The sequence below is a fragment of the Tursiops truncatus genome, chromosome 9 (assembly GCF_011762595.2).
Source record: "Tursiops truncatus isolate mTurTru1 chromosome 9, mTurTru1.mat.Y, whole genome shotgun sequence".
Lineage (NCBI taxonomy): Eukaryota > Metazoa > Chordata > Mammalia > Artiodactyla > Delphinidae > Tursiops > Tursiops truncatus.
Window position 1 is genome coordinate 90,620,812 of NC_047042.1, and position 24,323 is coordinate 90,645,134.

A 24,323-nucleotide genomic window follows, 5' to 3' on the forward strand; every position below is an offset into this window, starting at 1 on the left:
TTAATTATTTGTGTCACTGACTTTTTAAAAAATGCAAGTAATTCTCCTATTAATCATAAAATACTATATATTTTTAATATAGTCTCAGAATCCCCAATAACACTTAAATTTGGCATTAGGTCTTGAGAGAAACTACGTTCTTAGAGCAGAATCAATCCCCTATATTATCCAAATGAACATTGTTTTTGATATCGAGTGTTTAATACCACAGTCCCCATTCTCTAGACAAGTCTGGGGCACAATGCCAGCTGCGGCCACTATACACTTGTCTGTGCAGGTTTCTGGCAAGACACTTTCGTGCCCTGAGGACTGTCTATAAAATGTCTCTTGAGGAGCTGAGGAGGGAACACTTGATTTACAGCACTTCAAAGTGGACATTCCTTTCAACAAAGGGCCTCCTTTGTTCTCATAGCCCTGGACCCGGGATTAGGACGATACTGGGAACAACCACATGTTCAGCTGTACAAGATCAATTTACAGGAGATCGTCACATAATTTAAAAAATGAAAAGGGGTAAGTGGAAAGCAAGGCAAAATCCTTGCAAGAAATTTATGTCAGCAATTCCAAAAAAGGTAAGCTGCAACACTAACAACCTGATTTTTCTAAAACAGTGTCTAATTTTTCTCAACTGAATCCCAGCCAGATGACCTTCATTCAAAGAACTGATTTTCCCATCCACTTACCTAGCACTTGTCCACCACAGGCCAGGCACTGAGCTCACCATCCACGAGCCTTCACAACAGGCTCTAACAGAGAAAGTGCTGAAGACAGAAAGAGAATGATTTGAGGTTGCTCGAAAGAGAGAGAATGACATCCAGCTCCACACACACACACACACACACACACACACACACACACGATTAGGTGCAGTTTGTTGACAGTAACATTCATGAGTTCACGAGTCTATGCTGTCAGCACACTGAGGATGATGCTATGTAAGCTGGAGCCAGGACCGTCCCCTGCCGTGAGCATCCCCACTCCCTCCTAGCCTCGGACCTTCTCCAGTGATGGGTCTCAGGGTGCGTTGATGCCATCCAATGTCCATTTGGCCCTCACTGTGGTTCTACAGCTTTCCATCCTCTAGATCACACCCGGAGAGGAAGAGCCCTCCCAGGGACAGCCACTTTCTCCTCCACCCTCCATCCCATCCCACCTCCCTGCCTCAGCACACGGCCACCTCGTTCCCGAGGAAAAGACCCTCCATCATGGCACCCTCCGGCTCCCTTTTCTCCACCTCAACATGCCTTGGTCTTGTCTCTGTTTCCTTTCTCTCCAGAGCAGAACTACTTTACACCCCTTTCATTCCTGTCTTCACTTCAAGTCACAGGCTGACTGGGAGTGAGATTTAGGGAAATAAAATTTCATCATGAAGAGAACAGAACGCCTCTAAGTTTGCCACTGGCCAACTTTACCCATCACCTCTTCAAGTTTTTCACTGGGGAGCATTTCCCCAGTTATTCACCTTTTCTGTAATAATATTTACTCTAAATTCTATTAGGGAGTTTCTTTTCAGTATGATTCTACCTCTACTTTCTTAAAAAAAAAAAAGACTTTACTAGCTCATTTCTCTTCTTTCTCCATTTAATATATAATAGTGAGCACAGAGTCATAGAATCGTGCCACTGGAAGAAAACTTAGAGGTCTAATCCAGTCCCTTTACTTCAGAGGTAAGGAAACAAGCCCAGGGAGGTGAAGGAATTTGCCTAAGGTCACACAGCTAATCAGTGACCAAGCTGGATGCAGAACCCAGGGCTCCGGACAAAGGGTTTTTGCTTCATCCCTGTAGCTTCCCAGTTTGTTTCTCACAGGAGTTAACATCCCTTTGTGTAGGCACCATATGGAGCAAAACCCCTTCTGGGGATAATTTATCCCCTCTGGGGAGTCCGGAGGACCCCAGACAAAGGTCTTCCCACACAGGATTGAAGGCAGCATTTCCCTAGATTTTCCCCCCTGTATCCCCCTCCCAGAGAGACGACCACCATCTTTCTTGGGTAACATCATCGGCAAGGTGATGTGACTCCCCCAGGGTCTCACGGGAAGTGACTACATGAAAAGTGGAATCCAGGACTCCTGACTCAGGGTTGGTTTTGCTGATCCCAAGGGGCTCTGGGCAGCCTGGACAGAAGAGATGAGAAAATGAGAGAGAGAGTGAAGGAAAGTCATAGAAGAGACTGGAAGGCCAGGGAGGAGAGAAGTTAGATGTTGGGAAGAGAGGACCAACAATCTGTCACTTGGCTACCTGGTCCTTTTGAGTTTCATGTGGACAGAACTGGAGAAGAAAAATTGGCCGAGTGTTTATTGTAAACATGCAGCTTATTTCCCAAAAACCTTAGCTTAAAATTACTTTTGGGGAACACACATCTCTGTTTATTAAACAAAAGATGAATCTGACCACAAACACTGTTGTACCAACAGAAACATTTTGCACAAATGGTCAGACTGGGAACTGAAGGGAGCCAGAAACTGCCAATCACAGAGGCCCGGAGCGGAACAGGATCTCCCCTCCGTTGCTGATTAACTTCACCTTAAAATGCCCGTCTCTGCTTCATGCTAGTAACTCACTAACATTCCCACAGCTGGAGCTATCCCACGGTGGACATGGCTGCCTTAAAAGTTAGTAATAAACCTGTCACTTAAGGCATTTTAGCAAAGTCCAAGGAACAACCTTGAGAAGTCAAATGCAGCAATACCAAACTCTAACCTACTACGTTGTTTGTAGGAGAGAATTCTTACGGCTTAAGGATTGGGCCAGGTGGTCTCTAGGTGCCTTGCCAACACTGAGATTCCACGTTGTCGTTGTTGTTGTTTTTCCTGTGTCTTACTTCTAGTCTTCTTCTTGTCCTGACATTCTTGGGTTTGTCTGCACTTTCTGTTATACACCTTGGGCACCTCAAGAGCAGAGGCTGTCAATAAGCAGTTCTCTGTACCATATGCAACTTGAAACTTCATTAAGATTTTTTTTTATGGAGACGATTTCCTGACATTGAAATTTTCCCCAAGCGGTCAGACATTGTAAACTGTAGTCTATCTGCTCCATTGTGACTACATTGCTTTCCTGTGAACTACTCTTTTAAAAAATGTATTAACTTGATTTTATTTCCTGACTATAAGAGTAATACACATTCCTTGTAGAGGATTTGAAAGACATAAAAAAGTATAAAAAAGAAAATAAAAATCATCAAAGTGTAATTTTAGATATGACCACTGCTAACATCTTGGTAAGCTGCTTTCCAAACATTTTTCTTTATATATGTGTGTGCTTACAAAACTGCAGTGATACTGAATATATAGTTTTATATCCTGCTTTTTCTGCTTTGTATTATATAGCAAGTGTTTTCCCAAATAATAAATGTTATTCCAAACATAATATTAATTTAAAAAATTGTTTAGCATTTTATTCCATTATAATTTGCTTCTAAGCTTTTATTTTTACAAATATTGTAATGTTGAGATAGAGAACCTTGGATATACATTTTGGGCACCTGGGTGCTCATCTCTGACTATTTCCTTGGGGAAAAATATTCCCAAGAGCTGCTCTATAGAAGGAAAGGTGACCAAACTAAGCTGACCCTAACAAAGTCTACAACTCAGCTATAAATCATCTCAACTACTGAGCCTGGACTGACATGATGGCACATTGTTATTGCCCCAAGCACCTGATTAAAGCAACCAACAAAAAATAATCATGTCTCATCCTAGGTCATCCTAGGTCACAAGTTATTTCTACAAACAATTGTATGTAATTACAATTTTTCACACAATAAAAAATAACCAGGTACACAGGGAAACACAACAACATGAATGGAAACCAACAGAAATAATAGACAATAGAAACAGACCAATGGGGGTGGGCAAATATTGAAGTTGTCACACAAAGATTTTTTTTTTAAATCATGTTCACTCTGTTCATGAAGATGAAAAACACGACTGAATAACCGAAAGCTATTTTTTAAAGTACAAAATGAAAATTTAAGAACTAAAACTAAAATAATTGAAATTAAGAACCCAATGGGTAGTTATAAAAGTGGATTAGACATAGATGACAAGAGATTTAATAAAAGATAGGGCAGAAGAAAATATCTAGAATAAAGCACATGAAAACAATAGGACGGAGAATAGAAAAGAGGGTAGAGAATTAGAAGATTCTATGGGAAAGCCTAACTTATGTGTAATTGGAGTCCTGGAAGGAGAGAAAAGAATGGGAGAGAAGTAGTATTTGATGACTGAGAACTTTTCAAAACTGATGAAAGACATCAAACTCCATATTCAATTGCCTACAAACCTCAAGCAAGACAAATAAAAGGAAATCAATACCTGAGCATATCAGAATAAAACTGCTGAAAACCAAAGACAGCAAAATGCCTAGAAACAATCAAAGAAAAAGGAGACAAATTACCTACAAGGACACACCAATTAGATGGACAGCTCTCAACAAAAACAACAAAAGTCAAAAGAAATAGAATATCTTCAAAGCACTGAAAGAAAATATCTGTCAACCTAGAATTCTACACGCAATGAAAATACCTTTCAAGGATATCTTCAAGAATAAAAACATATCCAGATAAACAAACACTGAGAGCATTAACCACTAAATTGAGGGAATACTAAAAGCTGTTCTTCAAGGAGAAGGGAAATGATCGCAGACAGAAGAACAGACATGCAGAAAGGAGTCAAGAGCAATAAACTGGCTAATATGGGGATAACTTTAATTTATTTTATAAAATAGTAGTAATGACTTAGAGTTAAAAGGTATGTATAGAGTTAAAAATACATGACCATAATGGTATAAAAATCAGGAGTTGATAAGTAAAGCTCCAAAGTCTTTGCATTATCTATGAAGAAGTTTAAAGTATCAATTAATAGTGACTCTGATAAGATCAGAATGCATGCTGTAACCTCTAAAAAACTGAATAATAAAAAACTCAATCCAAACTTAGTAAAAAAAAAGAAAAAAAGGAACATAAGACAGATGGGAAAACCAGACAGCACTTGGTAAGATGGTAGATTAAAACCTAAACCAATCAGTGAATACAGTCCATGGGAATAGAGCCAGTGGCCAAATTAAAGACAAAGATGGTTAGAAATGGTTTTTTAAAATCCTACACTATGTTTTTATAAGGTATCTATCTAAAAACATAATAAAAATTTAGGAAAGTTGAAAGAAATGATGGAAAAAGACATAGTATGCAAAACTAAGCAAAAGCAGAGGGTAAAATGAATTGGGAGACTGGGATTGATATATACAAATTAATATGTATAAAACAGATAACTAATGAGAACCTGCTATATAGCTCAGGGAAGTCTACTTCATTTTGCTGTACAGTAGAAACTAACACAACATTGTAAAACAACTATATCCCAATTTAAAAAAAAAACTAAGCAAAAGAAAAGTGGGATAGCTATAGTAATAGCAGACAAAGTAAACTTTATGGCAAAAAGCATTACTAGAGATGAAAAGGGATGTTACAAAATTATTTTTTAAAGGAGGTTCAATTCATTGGGAAGGTGTCATAATTCTGTGTTTGTATGAAGCCTAATTACAACCTCAAATGTTTCATGCAAAAATAGACGAGACTACAAGGAAAAGACAGAAATCCACAATCATCTGTCTCAGTAGTCAATAGAATTAAACAAAGAAAACAGGAAAAATATAGAAGATATGAACCACCCAATTAGTACTCTAATAGACCCACGTAGAATACTGAACCCCGCAACTACGATACAGTCTTTACAAGCACCATTAACCATTTACAAAATTTGACCATATGATGGTTCTTAAAGAATACACAAAATAAGTCATTCAAGTGTGTTTGCAGATCACGATGCAATTAAGCTAGAAATCAATAACAAAACGATAACTAGAAAACCTCCATATGTTTGAAAATTCAGAAATATACTCTTGAGAAGATGTGAAATAATGAGATCCAGGGTGGAGGCAGAATACGGCCTTAGCCAAGCGGAAGTTCCATTCTTTTTTATTAAACCCACCTCTGTCCTGGCCACCATATCACCACCCTCTAGTGCAACTGTGGATTAAGGGCAAGCTGAGTCGCCCTGGAACCGCTCAGAAATGGTTCCAAATGGTGGGCTCCAGGCCTTGGTCACTTTGTTCCTTCTATCAGCTCTATGGTATGATCTCAAATTGGACGCTACGTAGTTCTCCATTTTTCTTACAAGGGTACTCCTCATTGTCTCCAAATCCTACACCTATAACTGAGTGGCAGTGGGTGAGGTTAAGCTCCTCCACAAACTAAGTGCTGCTCAGGGGAAGGTCTAGATGTTCCAGTCGCATGAGCAACTAGAGACTGACATTATTTTGTGAAAACGGATCCTGACAAAGCTGCATGCAGGAAGAGCCGCAGACCCCATCTCTGCTCAGAAATTAGGGAATAGCAGGCACAGGCGTGGTCAGGGCTGTGATTCTCAGAGTGGATGAACCGGAAATGAAAGCCCCAAGTTCAAAGCCAGTGGTCTCTTCCCAGAGATGGAGGGGCGGTTAGAGGAGGCGATCAGAATCACAAGGGGGGTTAGGGAGGGATTCATTGGGAGTATGGGATTAGCAGATGCAAACTATTATATACAGGATGGATAAACAAGGTCCTACTGTACAGCACAGGGAACTATATTCAATATCCTGTGATAAACCATAATGGAAAAGAATATGAAAAAGATTGTGTGTGTCTATATATATATATATATATGAATCACTTTGCTGTAGAACAGAAATTAATTATACTTTAATAAAATAAATATAAAAAAAATAAAAAGAATCACAGAGGAAGTTCCCTCAACATAAAATATCCTTCTGGAAGGCAAAGGCCATTCCAGGCCACAGAATGCTGGTTTTCAATCATTTAGCACAGGAAACCCTCTGCCCCCCTCCTTCTCTTTTTCACATGAAATTATATCAGGGAAAACAGATAAAATTGGAGGCAGTGAGGGCCCTGGAACCCCATGCTCTAGGCCACCCCAATCTCAACATGGTCACAGACATTTTAACTTGGACTTTAAAGTATGTGTAACCAAACACCTGTCTCAACCATTAAAAAAAAAAAAAAACCTTGAGAAAGTTCCTGCAGAATGTCTAGCTTTGAGCAATGCAACTTCCTGGTATACTTTCCAAAGGAAATCTGATGTAAAATGAAAGACTTATCAGGTGAGGTAACGACCTGCATGGAGTTGCTAGTTATAGACATGTTAAAATGAAAGAGAGCTAATAATGGTGACACCTGTAAAACAGTTGCCACGTGGCCCTTCCTTTGGGAATTAATGAGTGATCAGACCTCAGTCAAGTCCATCCTATTTTAGAATAATAAAATCCTCTCATCTGTCAATAAGAGAATATGTGTCTTTTAAACTGACTTGCAAACACCTAATCTAAAACAGCCCCCAATCAACTAACAATGCGTTTAAAAAAAAAAAGAGAGAGAGAACAGATCATTGCCTGTCCCCTTCACATCCACTGCTTCCCAGAATTACTTTCCATCGTATGACTTGATAGGATGCTGTCAGTTTAGACAGGTGCATGCTCTTTAAACCCCCATTACAACAACCCCACACAGGGCTGTTTCGAATCTATGTCCCAGGCTCTCACTATTTTGGAGGGACATGCTCTGCTCACATCAAACCTATTAAAATACACCCAACATCCTACATTAAATTGTTTCTGTTTAAATGTTTGAATTGTATAACTTTGCTTTTGAAATAAATTTTTTTCCTTTTTTTTTTCGGCTATGCCACAGCTTATGTTATCTTAGTTCCCGACCAGGGATCGAACCCATGCCCCCTGCAGTGGAATCGCCAAGTCCTAGCCACTGGACGGCCAGGGAAGTCCCGAAATAAATTTTTTGGATTGCACAGGTTTTGTTGCTGTTGTTCATATTTTGGACCTGAGAACATTTTTCAGGTCTCAAACATTTGGGGGGCCCTTGAAAATCCCGTGGACCACACACACTGCTGTTATCTCCACTGCCCTTTGGATAAATCAGCCCTAATCTGTGAAGCTCACTGAGGGGTGTACTGTGAGGAGAATGTCGAAAACAGAGATCAAAAGATCGGAGAGGGACTTCCCTGGTGGTGCAGTGGTTAAGAATCCGCCTGCCAATGCAGGGGACACGGGTTCAATCTCTGGTCTGGGAAGATCCCACATGCCACGGAGCAACTAAGCCCGTGTGCCACAACTACTGAGCTGGTGCTCTAGAGCCCACAAGCCACAACTACTGAGCCCGTATGTCACAACTACTGAAGCCCGTGTGCCTAGAGCCCATGCTCCACAACAAGACACCGCAATGAGAAGCCTGCACACTGTAACAAAGTGTAGCCCCTGCTTGCCACAAATAGAGAAAGCCCGCACACAGCAGCAAAGACCCAATGCAGCCAAAAATAAATTAATTAATTAATCTTTTTTTAAAAAGATAGGAGAAAAAAAATCAAAGAAAGTGTTCATCCTATTAAGTAATGTCATCTCTGTGGGCACCCAAGGGGAAATGGTATCAAGAGCATTTATCTGGTTTTGGTATCAAGAGCAGTTGTGCTTTTAACAGATACACACTACTGTATATAAAACAGATAAACAACAAGGACCTACTATATCACAAGGAACTATATTCAATATCTTGTAATAACCTGTAATGGAAAAGAATCTGAAAAAAAAAAAATATATATATATGCGTGTAACTGAATCACTTTGCTGTACACCTGAAACACTGAACATCAACTATACTTCAATAATGAATTAATGAATAGCAGTTGTACTTCCCCTGTTGTTTCCGTCTTGTGAGGTCATGAATCACGTATGTGATCATGTGACCCTCCTGGCACTGGCTACCAGAAAGCTTAGAAAACATGCATGCCATGTTTGTGCTCTCAACTCACTCATGGATCCATCTTATATTTACTATCCTAACTTTCTCTTTGCCTCACTTCTTCTTGTTTCTTTTATTTTACCTAGCTTAATTAATGTATGTAAGCTTCCTTAAATCCTTTTTGGACCAAGGCAGGATATAAATAAATGAATACATAAACAGCATTATTTTTCCTTAAAACTGCCTTTCTCCCATACTTTCTACTTACGATGACCCTTCTATTATAATGATATTTACCAGGGGCTGAGTACTTGCCGTCAGCCGGCACTGGGCAATGCGCTTCACGTAGATTACTTCATTAAGTCATGACTACAACTCCTGAGATAGGAGCGCCTCCTATTATTCTTCAGATGAGGAACCTGAGGCTTGGATGTATAAAGTAACCTGCCCAGGGCCCCTCAGCCAATAAAACGCAAGGCTGTGATTCTAGCCCAGACTGGCCTCACGGCCACCCCAGCCGGAAACCTTGCCTCCATCCTGGACGCTTTCTTCCTGGATTCCTTTCTGTTGATTCGGCCTGCTAAATACCTCTTGATTCTGTCCCCCCCTCCTCTATCCTCAGTCCAGCTGCTTAGTTCAGGGCTCTTTTGATGTCTGTCTGGGATTTCTGCAGCAGCCTCTTCGATAATCTCTCTGAATACAGACCTGCCCTCTCTCCTCCATTTTTCTGAAATACAAAGGTGGTCACATCTACAATTTCCTTATAGGGTGCCCCAATCATAAGATGAGAGTCCAGTTTCCTTAGGCTGGCATGCAGGTCCACTTACAACCTCTTAGTCTAACCAGACACACCACGACCCAGCCCATGCCCCGGGGACAGTAATTCCTCCCCAGGCAAGGGGCACACGGTCATGCCTCAGAGACCAGGCACACACTGGTCCCTTCTCCCGTGCCTGGCGAACTACACATCTCTCAAGTTTCAGGTCGAGATGCCACTTCCATTGTGAAATGTTCTCAGGATCCACTAGTCCTCAACCCTCCTCGCCACACTTATTTCACTGTGTTGTCATTACTTATTTGTCCATCTTCCTCACTGGACCCTGAGCTCCTTGAGGACAGGGGCTTTGCGGCCTTACCCATGTCAAAACCCCTCCCTCATACCAAGGGCCTGGATACACCAGCTACTTGGTAATCACTGAATATTCAACCAAGTGGTAGGCCTAAACTGGACTTTTGTACACTGCCTGAAGATCAGCCTTCTTAAAGCTCTTCTGCCCCCAATCCCCAAATCCAAGAGTATAGGGCCACCATTAATTGGTACGTTTGGGCGGATTAGAAAAAAGTGCCCCTCCAGGCTGATGTATAACAATGAGACATCCTTATTCTGGGCTTACACATGGCTTATACGTCCTTCTGTTAGGGAACTGTAGACCGAAACCATCCCTGAAACTAACCCTGAAGAATTCAGGAGGGGCCAAAAGGAGGGAGGAGAAAATCTGTCCTGCCACCCTCCCAGAAGCCCTCACGCTGGAATCCGTCTTGCCTGAGAGATGCACGCCACCAGGAAGGACCCTGAGTCAGACCAACTATGGGCAAAGCAAGATGATTGGCCAGAAACAACCCGGAAACTAACCCCCTTAACATCAAAGCTGAGACTGTGAGTCACGTGGCAGAGCAGTCCTCCTGGGTTCCCTTGCCCTCCTGCTTTCCCCCCAGGCACCCTTCCCAATAAAGTCTCTTGCTTTGTCAACACGTGTGTCTCCTCGGACAATTCATTTCTGAGTGTTAGACAAGAGCCCACTCTCGGGCCCTGGAAGGGGTCCCCCTTCCTGCAACACTTCCACTGAGCTTTGAATGAGTTTCAAAGCTCATCCCTCACTCTCTTAGCCAGACCCAAGCTTATTTAGGAACATAATACACGTATCCACACGTGGTAGCCGGCCAGCATGCACACATGCTGCTATTCCTTGTACTCAAAAGGCCCATCACCTCCCACCTGCATATGCAAACTTCAATACCCAGCCCAAAGGTCACTTCCTCTGTGAATCTCTCCTCCACTGCTCTCGGGCAGACTTCCCCCTCCCTCTTTTATATCCCCATCACCGGGGAAGATACCCATACTGAGTCCTACCATACTGCCTCCCAGTTCTTTCTTCACTGCCTGGTCTCACTGCTGTACTGAGTAGGAATCAAGAGGAGGCGTCACATCTTAATCATCTCTGAGTCTCGAATGCCTGGGACGGTGCCTTTACAATACATGGTTGGCATTCAGCAAGTGTCTTAGACTGGAGGCAGAGCTTCAATCAAGTTACTACTCAATTCAAAATCTTCACAAAGCCTCCCTCTGGCCTCCTGACTGTTTCAAACCCTCCACGCCCAGCCCGGCACATCGGATGCTCAGCCTCTTGGTCACAGTGCATTTCTGAGCACCTCTTACCTCCGGGCCTTTGCTCACCTGTCCCTCCTGCATACGATGCCTTTTTCTCCTCTTTGCCTGTCAAAGCCCTATCCATCTTTCAAGGCCCAACCCAAATGCCATGTTCCTCATGAAGCAGCCATCAGGAGGTGAGGCCTCTTACTGCTGAGAAGCAAAGTGCTTTGTCCTTCACTCCTGAAACACTGCTCTGTGCTTTAATGATGTGTGTTTGTAATAAAGCACTTGGAGGGCAGGTATTTCCAGACTTGAGCAGAGGGTAGTGCACGCAGTAGGTGCTCGGTAAATACTGGATAGGATGACTATGCCTGAAGGTGGAGAGGCAGTAAACTCATCTTCAAGGAACCAGCACGACACAGATCTCCTGCCCTGTCCTCTTTTTTCTCAGCAGGGACAAAATGTGAGCTAAGGAAGAACCAACTGAGTCACCGTCCATTCCTCCCCCAGCCAACGTAGCTCGGCTTCCCTCCTGGAGAGGTGAGAGCCAGGTGTGACAGCCCGAGTTCCCTTTGCTCCACCCCCTCTCTTTCCCCCAAACACAGAGCAGAAATTCACCTCTGCCAGCGTTGTTTTCAAGTTCCTGCCAGACGGGCCACACACAGGACGCATGGCAGGCGGCCCTCAGCTCGCCTCTGCGGGGACCGTGATCACAGAAGCCTCCCTCCTCAGCATGAAGCACCTCAACTCTGCGCCCTGGGCCGCCCTGGTCCTCAGCCTGGCCTTTGCCTCTTTCCACCCGGCTTGCTTGGCAGGTAGAACTGTGAGCTTTATTCTCGCCACGCTGGGAAGAGGAAGGGAGGGGAGGGGGGAAAGAAGGAGGTGGGAGAAGGATTCCTTGGCTAGGGTTGGTCCCGCACAAAGGAAAGAGGAAACAGGACTTTCTCATCTGAAGGATTAGGCAAGAGAGGGTAGGGTGGGATGGGAGTTACCTTAAGACCAGCGTCAGCCAGTATGGGAGCAGCCAGCTCTGCTGGCCTTTGCCACAAAGAGTCTCTCCCATCAGGGGACCAAACTGGCCTAAAATGATATCTTTGGGTTGCTGTTTCTTAACGGCTCCTTGTCAGCATAATTGTGTTGCAAACCCATATTTTGTGGCTGTCATCCTGCTTTTGCGTGCCCTCCTCTCACCTAAGGACCTCTGTCCCTCCCTTGACCCTGTGCGCCCTTTGCAACTTTCACAAAACCTCAACACACAAAGCTGTCGTACGCTGTTTAACCTTCTCCCACCTTGCCCGGCTCAGGAGATGTTGGGTCACGTCCCGATTTTCTTGTGGAGGCTGAAGGGGGATGTTAGGTGGCCTCCCCTGGCTTGCTCTCCCAGGCTGGGCTCTGCACGTCAGGGACCTCGGTCACATTCTCATGCTCCTGGTTTCTGCCTCTGGCTTTGATCTTGCTCCTCAGAACAGTCTGCCCTCCTCTCTGACAGACAGATTCTCCCTCTCTTGAAACCAATCCTCGCCGTCCCCCCTCCAGGCTGTATCTCTCTCTCCCATCCTCATGGTCTCCCCTATGGAGGTTCAGAGTGTGGGCTCTCAAATCACTGAACCTCAACTCAACTCTGGCTTCCACAACTTACTAGCTGTGTGACCTTGAGCAAATTACTTACCCTCTCTGTGCTCCAGTTTCCTCATTTCTAACATGGAGATAATCATAGTGCTTATATATAGGTTTGTTGTAAAGATGAAATAGGTTACTGAATGTAAACAACTTCTAATAAAATAGCACATGGTAAACCCTCAATGAATGTTAACACATTCCTTTTACTTTCCAAATCACCCCTCCCCAGATAAGAGTGGTTTCTGTTTACCTGGCCATGCTTAAGAGAGGGCCTCAAACACTTGACAAATTTAACTGCACTGAATGGTTGGGTCTTGCCAGCAGCCTTTACTTTGGAAGTGACTCCAAGTGGGACCAGTCCCTGGCTGGCTTTGCTTATGAGGGAGGTGGGTGATATTTAAATTCTTAAGAATTTGTAACAGGGTATTTAGTTTGGACCATATAAAATTTCTGATACTGAATAATTTTTGACCTACAGAAATGCCAATTTCATATGGTTGAACCTAATATTAGTATTCCATTAACTAGGTTTTTTTCCATTCACTAGCTCTAGACTGGGACCACTTCCATTCTAGGGTAGAGGGGAGATGAAAGTCAGGGTCAAGGAAGTTATTTGGGTAACAAGGGAAATTAAAACATTGAGGAATCAATTTTTCCAAAGCAAATAAAGACCAAGCTCTAAGGCATTTAGCTGTAAATTATTTACAGTAACCATCAGATTGCATCAAGGTAATTACTATACTTAAGCAGGACATTGCAGTGGCCGGGGGTGTGTGGCATAAAATTAGTCTGAGCAGCAATTTCATGGCTTTGGCTAAATCAGAAGTTTCCTCCTGACTCGTCCTGCTATGTGACAACAAGCAATTTTGAAGGACATGTTAACCTAGAGTCAGTGGGGCCTGGAGAGTTCCAAACTTTTTTTTTTTCATTCCCAAAGAAGTAGATTGAACAACAACATAATTTCCAGAAAGATTCTTTTAAATGGTCTCTTGGTTTTGCTCTACCTAGATCAGCATTGTCTAACAGAACTTTTTTTTTTCTTTTTGCGGTACGCGGGCCTCTCACTGTTGTGGCCTCTCCCGTTGCGGAGCACAGGCTCCGGACGCGCAGGCTCAGCGGCCATGGCTCACGGGCCCAGCCGCTCCGCGGCATGTGGGATCTTCCCGGACCGGGGCACGAATCCGTGTCCCCTGCATCGGCAGGCGGACTCCCAACCACTGCGCCAGCAGGGAAGCCCATAACAGAACTCCTTTGATGATGGAAGTGTTCCGTTATCTATGCTGTGCTTCCAATATGATGGCCACTAGTCACATGTGGTGATTGAGCACTTGGCGTGTGGCTGATATGACCAAGTAGCTGCATTTTTCATTTAATTTTAGTAAACTTAAACAGCCACAATGGTTAGTGGTCACCGTGTTGAACAGAGACCGAGACCATCTACCTTCTGTTTTTTGCTTTTGTTTTTAATTTTTGGCCACACCCCATGGCATGTGGGATCTTAGTTCCCTGACCAGGGATCAAACCCGCACCCCCTGCATTGGAAGGCAGAGTCTTAACCACTGGACCACCAGGGAAGTCCAATCATCTACCTTCTTATCCTCAGGGATGAGAGGGAACGTGGGCCATGGTTTTCTCCCTTGGGGATCCTTATGTTCCTCTCCATAACCCCTCCCCACCCCCCAAACTCTGATATATCTGCTAAAGTGCTTTTTATCACTGTGCTCCTTGCTTATTAATCAAGGGACAATTCTAAGTGCTGCATGTTCTAGAAACCTCTCAACTTGCTTGTAGCATGTTTAATTAATTTTTTATTAAACCCTCTCTCTGAGTAATAACATCATAATCATCATAAATAAAGAATCAAGGTCAGACTTCAATGTTTACTAGTTCAAGTTTTTGAAGGAAATTGAAGCTAGTTACGAAAAGACATTCCAGATTTTTAAGTGATTGTGTTTATACTAGAAAAACAGTTTATAGATGTACCTATCTGCATGGAAAGCAGCTAAAAGAAAGTGTTTAGAGGCCCTTGGTGATGGAAGGGACATGAGATATGAAGATAAGGCATCTCTGAATGGGACTCGGGAGTGATAGGAAAAGGGGAGTGTGTGAGTTTGCTAGCCAACAAAATACCACAGCCTGGGTGGCTGAAACAACAGAAACTTCTTTTCTCACCGTTCTGGCGGCTCCGGGTATCACCGGGTTTGTTTTCTCCTGAGGCCCCTCTCCTTGGCTTATAGATGGTCCCCTCTGTGCTGGGTCCTCATGTGGTCTTTGCTCTATGAGTTCACATACCTGGTGTCTCTTCCCCTTCTTACAAGGACACCAGTCATATTGGATTCATTTAACCATTTAACCTTAATTGCCTTTTTAAAGCCCTATTTCCATAAAATGGGTTAGGACTCCAACCTACGAACCTGGGGGACACAGTGCAGGCTATGACAGAGGGTTAGCTTTGTTGCATGAAATTTCAATGTACCTCTACTGGAACTTCTATAACACTTTCATAATACTCACTACTGATTCGAAAAAAGATTGCAAACTCTATGCCTGAGAATGGCTTCTCCTAGTGCCTGAGACTATCTTCTGTCTTTTCTTCCAGAAGCCAGCGGCAGCAGCAACTCAACCTTGACTGTCCACCATCCAGGCCTTGAGACCCTGGAGCAGTGCCCCAGTAAGCCTCTCCTGGCAACCTCCCTAACCCCAGGGCTCACCCTGGAGCGGGGAGGGACACTTAAGCCTCCTTGCTTTCTGCCCGTTGGCATCGGGTGGCTGAGCGCCTTCCTGGCCCTCCTGTGCACCGGTGTGGTTTGCTCACAGCCCCAGAACTGTCTGCAGAGCACGTCTAAAAAGCTCTCTTGGGCTTGGTCCCCATCTAAGCTCACACTCTTTGGTGCAGGTGGCTTTAATGGCCCATCCCCAGGACAGCAGTCGAAACCCCGCTGACTGCAAATGTTTATAGAAATTTGGAAGTGGAAAGACCCTAGACATCAGCCAGTCCAACTTATGCCCAAGGCAGGAGCTTCATTTTGGTACCCTTTGCATATTTGTGTTCATCCTCTATTTGAAGACTTCCAGTGGCAAGGAGCCTACTGCTTCATAAAGCAACCACTGCTATGCGCGTCTAATTAACAGGAAGTTTGCCTTATTCGAAGTTTGCCTCCTTGATTCTGCCTTCATTGGATGACCAGATGTGTTTACTTCTGAGCACTTACAAAGGAGGGTAATAGGCAATAACATGTAGAGGTTATGAACATGACTTTGGACTCCTACAGGCTTGGGTTTGAATTCTAGTTCTGCCATCTCGTGACCTTGCGCAGGTGACAGCCTCAGTTTCTTCATGTCAAACAGCAGGAATAACTGTGCCTATCACTCTGTGAGGAATAAATAAGGTAATGTGTGTAGAGCACTTAGCCTAGTACACGGCGTACTTTAGTAAATGGTGGCTCTTCTATTATTACTGGTCTCAATGTTATGAATATTAGAGAAGAGCTCGGGGGAGGGGAGGCTGGTGTGACGCTGTCATTCCCGCTCTCTCTTCCCACCAGATGTCGACTTCTGCCCACAAGCAGCCCGGTGTTGCCACACCGGAGTGGATGAATACGGCTGGATCGCGGCTGCCGTTGGTTGGAGTCTCTTGTTTCTCACCCTCATCCTGCTCTGTGTGGACAAACTGATGAAGCTGACTCCAGATGAGCCCAAGGACTTGCAAGCATGAGACTTAGAATCTCTGTCCCAAGAATGTCAATCACCACCAAGTTGTAGGTAATAGCAGGCAGGGATAGCGCTAATGTGATTTCCATTACTTTAAAGTCTTTTAATCCTTTTTTGTTTGTTTTTGCTTTTGTTTCTGTTTTTGTTTTGGCCGTGCAGTGCGGCTTGTGGGATCTTAGTTCCCCAACGAAGGACCAAACTCAGGCCCTTGGCAGTGAAATTCGGAGTCCTAACCACTGGACCTCCAAGGAATTCCCAAAGTCTTTTCACCCTTAAACTTCAGTTAATTTTAAAAGGGAAAGAAGGAGGAAATGGGGGTCCAAGGAAGACAAGATCAGTGCTGCTGCCGTCACACCTAATTTCAAAAAGCACTTGGGCCCTTTATAATCTGATATCTCCCTGATCACCTCCTTTCTCAAGATGGCCCCCATGAAAATTGCTTGTGGTTTAACCATCGCCTTCTTCTGGCTTCCAAGGGTGTGGTACACGAGAAACATAAGCTTCAGTCTTTTAGTCAACACATTCAAAACAGAACTCAGAACCTTCTCACCAAAAACAAGGTGTTGTCCTTTGTCCCATACTTCAGTCAAGGGCGTCACTGTCGTTTCAAAATGTGAAATTCACCTTGGACACCCCAGCTTCCTCACGCCCACGTCCGATGCTTCTCCAGCTCTTGTTCTTTCTGTGATGCATCTCCCATGGCTGTCCTAGCCATTCTCCCTGCCGGCACCCTAGTCCTGGTCTTCACTACACCGTCTGACCATCATGTCAGGAATATTTCATTTCATTCTCACTGCTTCAGGATCTGCACCCCCAGCTTGTCACTCCCCTCATCCCAATGTCTTCCACTTCTCTGCTGTCATTCCCTCTTTTGGGTGGCTACTTCCACCTCCACCTCCAGAAGGAAGGCCGTTCCTCCAAGTCCAGCTCTAATGCTTGCTCTGCCGGCAGCCTTCTCTGCTCGTCTTTGGGAGACCAGAAGCTGGTGGTCTTAGGGCATTTCCGTGCTGCCCTGAGCACAGCCATTGTGAATGGGCCTCTTCACACTCTGGGGCATAATGTTTTCCAGTGAACGGATGAATGAGCCAATGAATAAGTTCTTGCCCTAGATGAATTTAAGATCATCGCTCTGCATTCAGAACCACTGTTTTTCTATAGACGGTTGACACAACTGACCTCTACTTAGTTCCTGCTGGCTCAGGGAATCCCTCAGGACCAGGGTGTCCCCCATCACTGTGCACTCTTCCAGTGGGAGTCAGGAGGAAAGGAGGGTGGGTTCATGAGAAGGAAGAAAGGACAGTGACTCTTTCTTTATGAAAACATGTCTGCCCTTTGAGAGCAAATATGTGTTTCGAATGGATAAACTCTAAATAATCATAATACAGAAAAAAAAGAAAAGTCAGAGGCCTCTGAAATAGGAAGAAACATTTTCTAGAGGTGGCAAATGACCCCAAGCCGACCGATTGCTCTTTCAGAAAGTCTGAATAAATTTCCCTGCCAATAAGAACTAAAGGATCGCCTGGCACATTTTGCTATCTTCTGAAGAGCCAGATGGTTTCAGAATCTCAGTTGTTTAATCAGTGAAACGGGATGGATTTATTGTTCCTAAGGGTTAATCATGTAGACACAAGTGTCTATGTAAGCCCCGAGCGATGTCATGGACATACACGTGGATGTGTGTTCCACTTTTTTAGAAATTGAAAGAAAGAGTTTCCACAATACATGAATGGTTTAATTCGTTCGAGATGAAAAGATTCAGTGTGGAGCTCACTTGGATTTAATATCTGTGAACATTTTTGAAATAAATCAGTGGGCAATAGTGATAAGAGCACGGGCTCACAAAAGCAAAAAAGAAAGAAAGAAAGGAAATTAAGATTTATTTCTAACGAATGTGAATAATAGAATTGACTCATGTTGCCTTGGTGAGCTTCAATTTTCTAAGTGGAAAATGTAAGAACTGGACCGAATACACGGTTGCAAACTAGGTTCCAAAAGCTCAGGGAGCTATTCAAGGTGCTTCATGAAAGTGGGTGTGCATGAGGCCCTTCCTTGCAACCAGAGCAGCAGGGCTCTAATCTGTTTTACACGTTTGTGGACCTCTGTGGCAAGACTGCATTTGCTGCCTTAAGGAACGCACAGTCAGAGCACCAGGTGGCACCTGGGACAACGTGTAGATTCTCTGACTACACTGAAATGAATTGTGTGTAGTTGCTGCCACTGTCACAATAAAATTTAGGCATTTTGTGAATTGCTTTTCTTTCACAATAGGAAGGATAGATCAAATCCAAACAATCACTTTTTTCTTTGAGACTGGAAAGAAAGATGGTTATATAATTTGACGGTTATGTTACCCAGATGCTGTCTCTCAGATCCACCCTCAACATGGAATCTCTTTATCCTAACAAAGCAAAGATGTGTCAGTAAATTAAAAAGGAAAACCTGAGGGGGAAAACTGAGGATCAACATCCAGCTAAGAGCTTCCTGGGATAAGGCAGCAGGACCTGCCTAACAGTAGATGTACTTTTCATTTAAAAACTTTGCCCTCAGTAACCAAGGCTGTCCTCGGCACCATTACAGACTGTGTGACACAGGGCACATCCAGTTTGGGGCATTTCTAAATATCTCAAAATGCCCTACACAGAAATAGAATATTTAAACATTAAGGTGTGACACAATTATCTAGCTTTTAAAATCATCATCTTTAAATCTATTCATTTTTAGATGCATGATACCCAAGGACAAATAAACCAAGTATATAATTTTCTTTTATGTATAGAAACGTTATGCCATGCAAAATTAATTAAAAACAAGTCTTAGGGTAACTTGGGCCTCTTTTCCACAAAAATACATGTAGGCATATTTTTAAACTTAGAGAAAGAACAATCTAGAACTTTTTTTTTTTTTGCGGTACGCGGGCCTCTCACTGTTGCGGCCTCTCCCGTTGCGGAGCACAGGCTCCGGACGCGCAGGCTCAGCGGCCATGGCTCACGGGCCCAGCCGCTCCGTGGCATGTGGGATCTTCCCGGACCGGGGCATGAACTCGTGTCCCCTGCATCAGCAGGCGGACTCCCAACCACTGCGCCACCAGGGAAGCCCTAGAAATTTTTTTGATGAAGAACATTTCTTTCTGTTGGAGGCCTGGCTTCTGTTTTGAAGTCACATACACATACAGTGACATTCCATGGGTCTTCATCACTGTGTGGGAGGAGTGCCTTGTAGACAACCTCTACCTGATGTCTACAACCAGCCTTGCCTGGCTCAGCCCATCCTCCACACTTCCTTCCAGAGTGATCTTTCTAATCCATAAATAAGGGATCGAGTCACTCTTCCCTGCCTAAAATCCTCCAGTGACTCCTCACATTTGACAGAAGAAACTCCATACTCTTACCTGACCCATAAGCCCCTCACTAGCTTTATCTGTTCTATATTCTTCTCACACACCCAGTTCTGAATTATTTCAGCTCTCTCACTATCCTCCAAACCTTCGTTCTTGCTGTTTACACAGCCTGGAACATACGCTTCCCAAGAGGCAGATCTGCCATGAACCAAGAGAAGCTAAAATTTCTGGTCCCCTTTCTTGCATGCCCCCCACCCCAAGGTCCTCTACCTAATTTTGTATTCCGAATTTTGTATGTTTTTGTTTTTGTTTTTTTTAAAGCAGGAACTCTAATTGCATATGTTTTAGGTCGTAAAACTGGACCTGACCTTGCTCTTCCCTCCCATCTCCCTCTCCTGATTGAATTCATTTGGTTTACTGGGATTGGTCCTCCAAGTCAAATTATCCCTCCTCCCTGGATGGACACACACACACACACGTGCAAGCCCGCACGCATGCACACCCTACCTCAATGGCCTGTGCTCACCTCCAGGGCAGCACTGTGAAAAAGACTCTCTCCTTAAGGGAGTGGAGAAAAAAGAAACCCTCCTACACTGTTGGTGGGAATGTAAATTGGTACAGCCACTATGGAGAACAGTATGGAGGTTCCTTAAAAAACTAAAAATAGAGCTGCCATATGATCCTGCAATCCCACTCCTGGGCATATATCTGCAGAAAAACATACTGTGAAAAGATACTTGCACCCCAATGTTCATAGCACCACTATTTACAATAGCCAAGACATGGATTCAACCTAAATGTCCATCGACAGATGACTGGATAAAGAAGATGCGGTACATATATACAATGGAATACTACTCAGCCATAAAAAAGAATGAAATAATGCCACTGCAGCAACATAGATGGACCTAGAGATTATCATACTAAGTGAAGTAAGTCAGAAAGAGAAAGACAAATATCATATAATATTACTTATATGTAGACTCTAAAAAATAATACAAATGAACTTATTTACAAAACAGAAACAGACTCACATAGAAAACAAACTTATGATTACTAAAACGGGAAGGGGGAGGAGGGATAAATTAGGAGTTTGGGATGAACAGATACACACTACTATGTATAAAATAGATAAACAACAAAGACCTACTGTATAGCACAGGGAATTATATTCAGTATCTTATAAGAGCATATAATGGAAAAGAATTTTTAAAAAGAATATATATATATATATATATATATATCAGAATCACTTTGCTGTATGTCTTTAACACAATATTGTAAATCAACTACACTTCAATTTTTTTAAAAAAACACACAAAGACTCTCTCCTTGACCAAACTCCTTTGTGCCTTCTTGTCAACTAGACCTCAACCTAGCCTATAAAAACCACAGACTCAACACAAATGATTTCATCCCCCCCGTTAAAGGCTTGAATCAACACTAACATATTTTCTAACAGCTCAAGGCTGCATCCCTAGGATGACCCTAGCCTCTCTTTTCTCAAGGCTGCCAAAAGAATTTGCTGTGTGTTCTAATCAATGCCTGACAATAGGCCCCTGAGCATATTTTCTTAGAACATTTACTAAAAAGGGCTTAGTTGTGAGTCCTTCCACTGTCCCTTCGAGATACCTCTCTCTCCATCTATCTACCTATCCATCCATCCATCCATATCTCCTACAACTCAGGACCTGAAACCTGTTCCTTTAAAATTTATTCATCGAGCAGGATAGGCCCTCTGTCCCCCGGTCTCTGTGGGAGGACAGAATCCTAGCTTCAGGGTCTTCAGGTAGCAGGTAGAGCTGGCCTGATCCGCATTTACACTGACCAACTCTGTAATTTCTCAATTCCCTGACTCTCCTGAGGGCCCCTCACCTCTCCCTTCTCCCTCATCCTCCCTGTAAAATGCCCAGCCACCTCTGTACAGTTGAGTTCAGGTCATAGTGGACTCTCTTATCTATGGCAATAGTTATAGTTCTTATTCAGATCTGTCCTCACCACCTTAGTGTCCAGCTTTGTTTATCTTTGACAACTGAGCACTTTGGACTATAGTACCTACATGCTTGCCTTTCCCACTGGTCTCTCTGAAGGCAGAGACTGTGTCTTTCACCTCTGATTCCTTCTGCCTAACCAGTGTGAAGCAAAAACTCCATAAACATCTGATGAGTTAGTGAATCAGAGGAGACCCACGAATGTGGCCTGTGCAAACAACCACAGTGAAGCAGAAGAGCTGTGAGGACAAAGAAAGAGGCTCTTGGGAAAATTTGAGGTTTCAAGGTTGGGAAACATTTAAATTATTGTTTTCATAAGTCCATAAGTATACATAATTAAGTTACTTGTGGAAACAAGTATCTGGCAGACCTACCCCGAAAGTTGATTCCGTGATAAGAGACTAAATATACAAATGGACAAGGGCCAGACCACATATAAAAATAGAACTTTAACCGAGAGTCTGCAGCAACCAGTCCAAGAAGCCAACCCACTACCCTCAGCAACTAGTCCAGGAAGTCAGACAACCTCCATAGCAATCAGCCCAGACAGCCAGGATTTGGTTAATAATGGACAGCTTCAGACAGTTTAATTAATTCATCAATTCTTTTTTTTTTTTGTGGCCTCTCCTGTTGCGGAGCACAGGCTCAGCGGCCATGGCTCACGGACACAGCCGCTCCACGGCATGTGGGATCTTCCCGGACCGGGGCACAAACCCGAGTTCCCTGCATGGGCAGGCGGACTCTCAACCACTGTGCCACCAGGGAAGCCCTCATTAATCAATTCTTGCCCCAACTTCCAACTTGGGACCAACCACAGAAAGCCAAATAAGTACCCCTGACCAATCACATAGGATGCCCTGCTCCTACTTAGCCCATCTACAGCCATCCCATGCCAACAGCCTCCGACGGGGCACACCTGAAGACCTGAAGTCTTCCTCCTTTCACCATCAAGCTCTCCCACCCCACTGCCTACCTTCGAGTCTCTGCCAACTGTAAATGATGGTGGCCGACTCCCCGAATAAATAGCGTTTGCTTGTTTTCAGTTGGGTGGTCTTGTTTATTTCCACAGTGACTATTTGTTGAACTCTTTGTTGAAACATTTGTCCTGTGCTTTGTACCCTGCAGGAGATCTTTTTACCTCGGAGATTCCTGTTACCAGGTCAAAATGAGAGAAGCTATTGAGAGGGAGTGTTAGGCTGAGTTGCGTGACCCCCAAAATTCATATGTTGGAATTCTAACCCCCAGTACCTCAGAATGTGACCTTAGTTGGAAATAGGGTCATTGCAATTATAATTAATTAAGATGAGGTTACCCTGGAACAGACCTCTATTGGGCCTTTAATCTGATCTGTCCTTATATAAGAAAGATTTTTTGGCGCACACACACACACGGAGGACAACGTGTGATGAAGGTAGAGATCAGGATGATGCCCACAGGCCAAGGCCCAAAGGTCGTCAGCAACCACCAGAAGTTGGGGGGATGGGGAGAGGCCTGGAACAGATGCTCCCCATGGCCCTCAGAGGGAACCAACCCTGCCGACACCTTGATCTCAGGCTTCCAGCCTCCCGAACAGTGAGACAGGACATTTCTATTGGTCTTAGCCACCCAGTTTGTGGTATTTTATCAGAGCAACCATAGCAAACTAATACAAGGAGTATGGTTTTTTGAAAAAAGAGCAGTTTCAACTTGAAACCAAGGGGAGTCTTGTGCCCAGGGTTTGCAATGTCTGGACCACAGACATGAAGTGATTGAACATGAACAGATAGGCAGGATGGTTTCCCATGGAGCTTGAAGCTGTGGTCATGTGGAGTGAGTGAGTGAGTCACACTTGGGGACCAGAGACCCAGGCCGTCTTCCTGCACCTCCCCATGGCCCAGGATGGCTCTCCTCTCCCACACCACACACTACCTATTCAAGAACAGGTCAGGAGGGTGGAGATGCTGCCTTGGAAGACGGGACGACTAGAGGTGCCAGATGCCAGCCCCAGGGTCACACACATCCTGTGCACGGCACAAAAACACCATTCCATCCAGACTTACCTGCGTGAGGGCTGGGAGTGGCCAGGGGTGGAGAATGCAGGACTTCAGGGCTCTCATGTAAGTCCTGGGGTAGCAGGAAGCCCCCTTCTAGAAAACCCTATAATAAACCCACACTGCACCCATGGCTGTGCACACTGTCGCCTTGTTCTGGCCACACCTGGGGCCCCTGAGCTCGCTTCCCTCACTGGCCCACTCCCTACTTACTGCCTGACACTGCCACGCTTCGTCCCCTCCTGCCCCACTGCCCCCGTCTGACTCTGAATGGTCCTGGGCAGAGGAACACGGAGTGTTTGAGAAGCCAACGCAGGGCGCCTTGGGAGCGCGTGAGCGGGAGAGCGAGTACGGGGCCGAGGCTGCTGCCAGCTGGGATCTGGAAAGCTCTTCTAGAGCAGCTCAGGTTGTTCATACGCACTTACTCAGGTTTCCTTGAGGAATGGGCACCTTTTAAAA

The 24,323-nt window shown here is 44.2% G+C and overlaps 1 protein-coding gene and 1 long non-coding RNA gene across 2 annotated transcripts; one reads left to right on the plus strand and one right to left on the minus strand.

Annotated features, from left to right (window-relative positions):
• Nucleotides 1-11,845: 11,845 nt before the first annotated feature.
• Nucleotides 11,846-16,510, plus strand: TMEM213 (transmembrane protein 213). The gene is made up of 3 exons (XM_004317747.2): nucleotides 11,846-11,990; nucleotides 15,395-15,466; nucleotides 16,341-16,510. Exons 1-3 carry the CDS (start codon nucleotides 11,846-11,848, stop codon nucleotides 16,508-16,510), a joined length of 387 nt encoding a protein of 128 aa, XP_004317795.1.
• A 6,426-nt stretch (nucleotides 16,511-22,936) lies between these two features.
• LOC141279486 (uncharacterized) lies at nucleotides 22,937-24,323 on the minus strand. The gene is made up of 3 exons (XR_012333759.1): nucleotides 24,290-24,323; nucleotides 23,743-23,834; nucleotides 22,937-22,983 (listed from the first exon to the last, which is right to left on the minus strand). It is a non-coding gene; the product is annotated as an uncharacterized lncRNA (long non-coding RNA).

Coding starts and splice junctions, on each gene's coding strand:
- TMEM213 (XM_004317747.2), top strand. CDS start 11,846: ATGGCAGGCGGCCCTCAGCTCGCCTCTGCGGGGACCGTGATCACAGAA. Junction 11,991..15,394: donor CCACCCGGCTTGCTTGGCAG/GTAGAACTGTGA, acceptor CTTTTCTTCCAG/AAGCCAGCGGCAGCAGCAAC. Junction 15,467..16,340: donor GACCCTGGAGCAGTGCCCCA/GTAAGCCTCTCC, acceptor TCTTCCCACCAG/ATGTCGACTTCTGCCCACAA.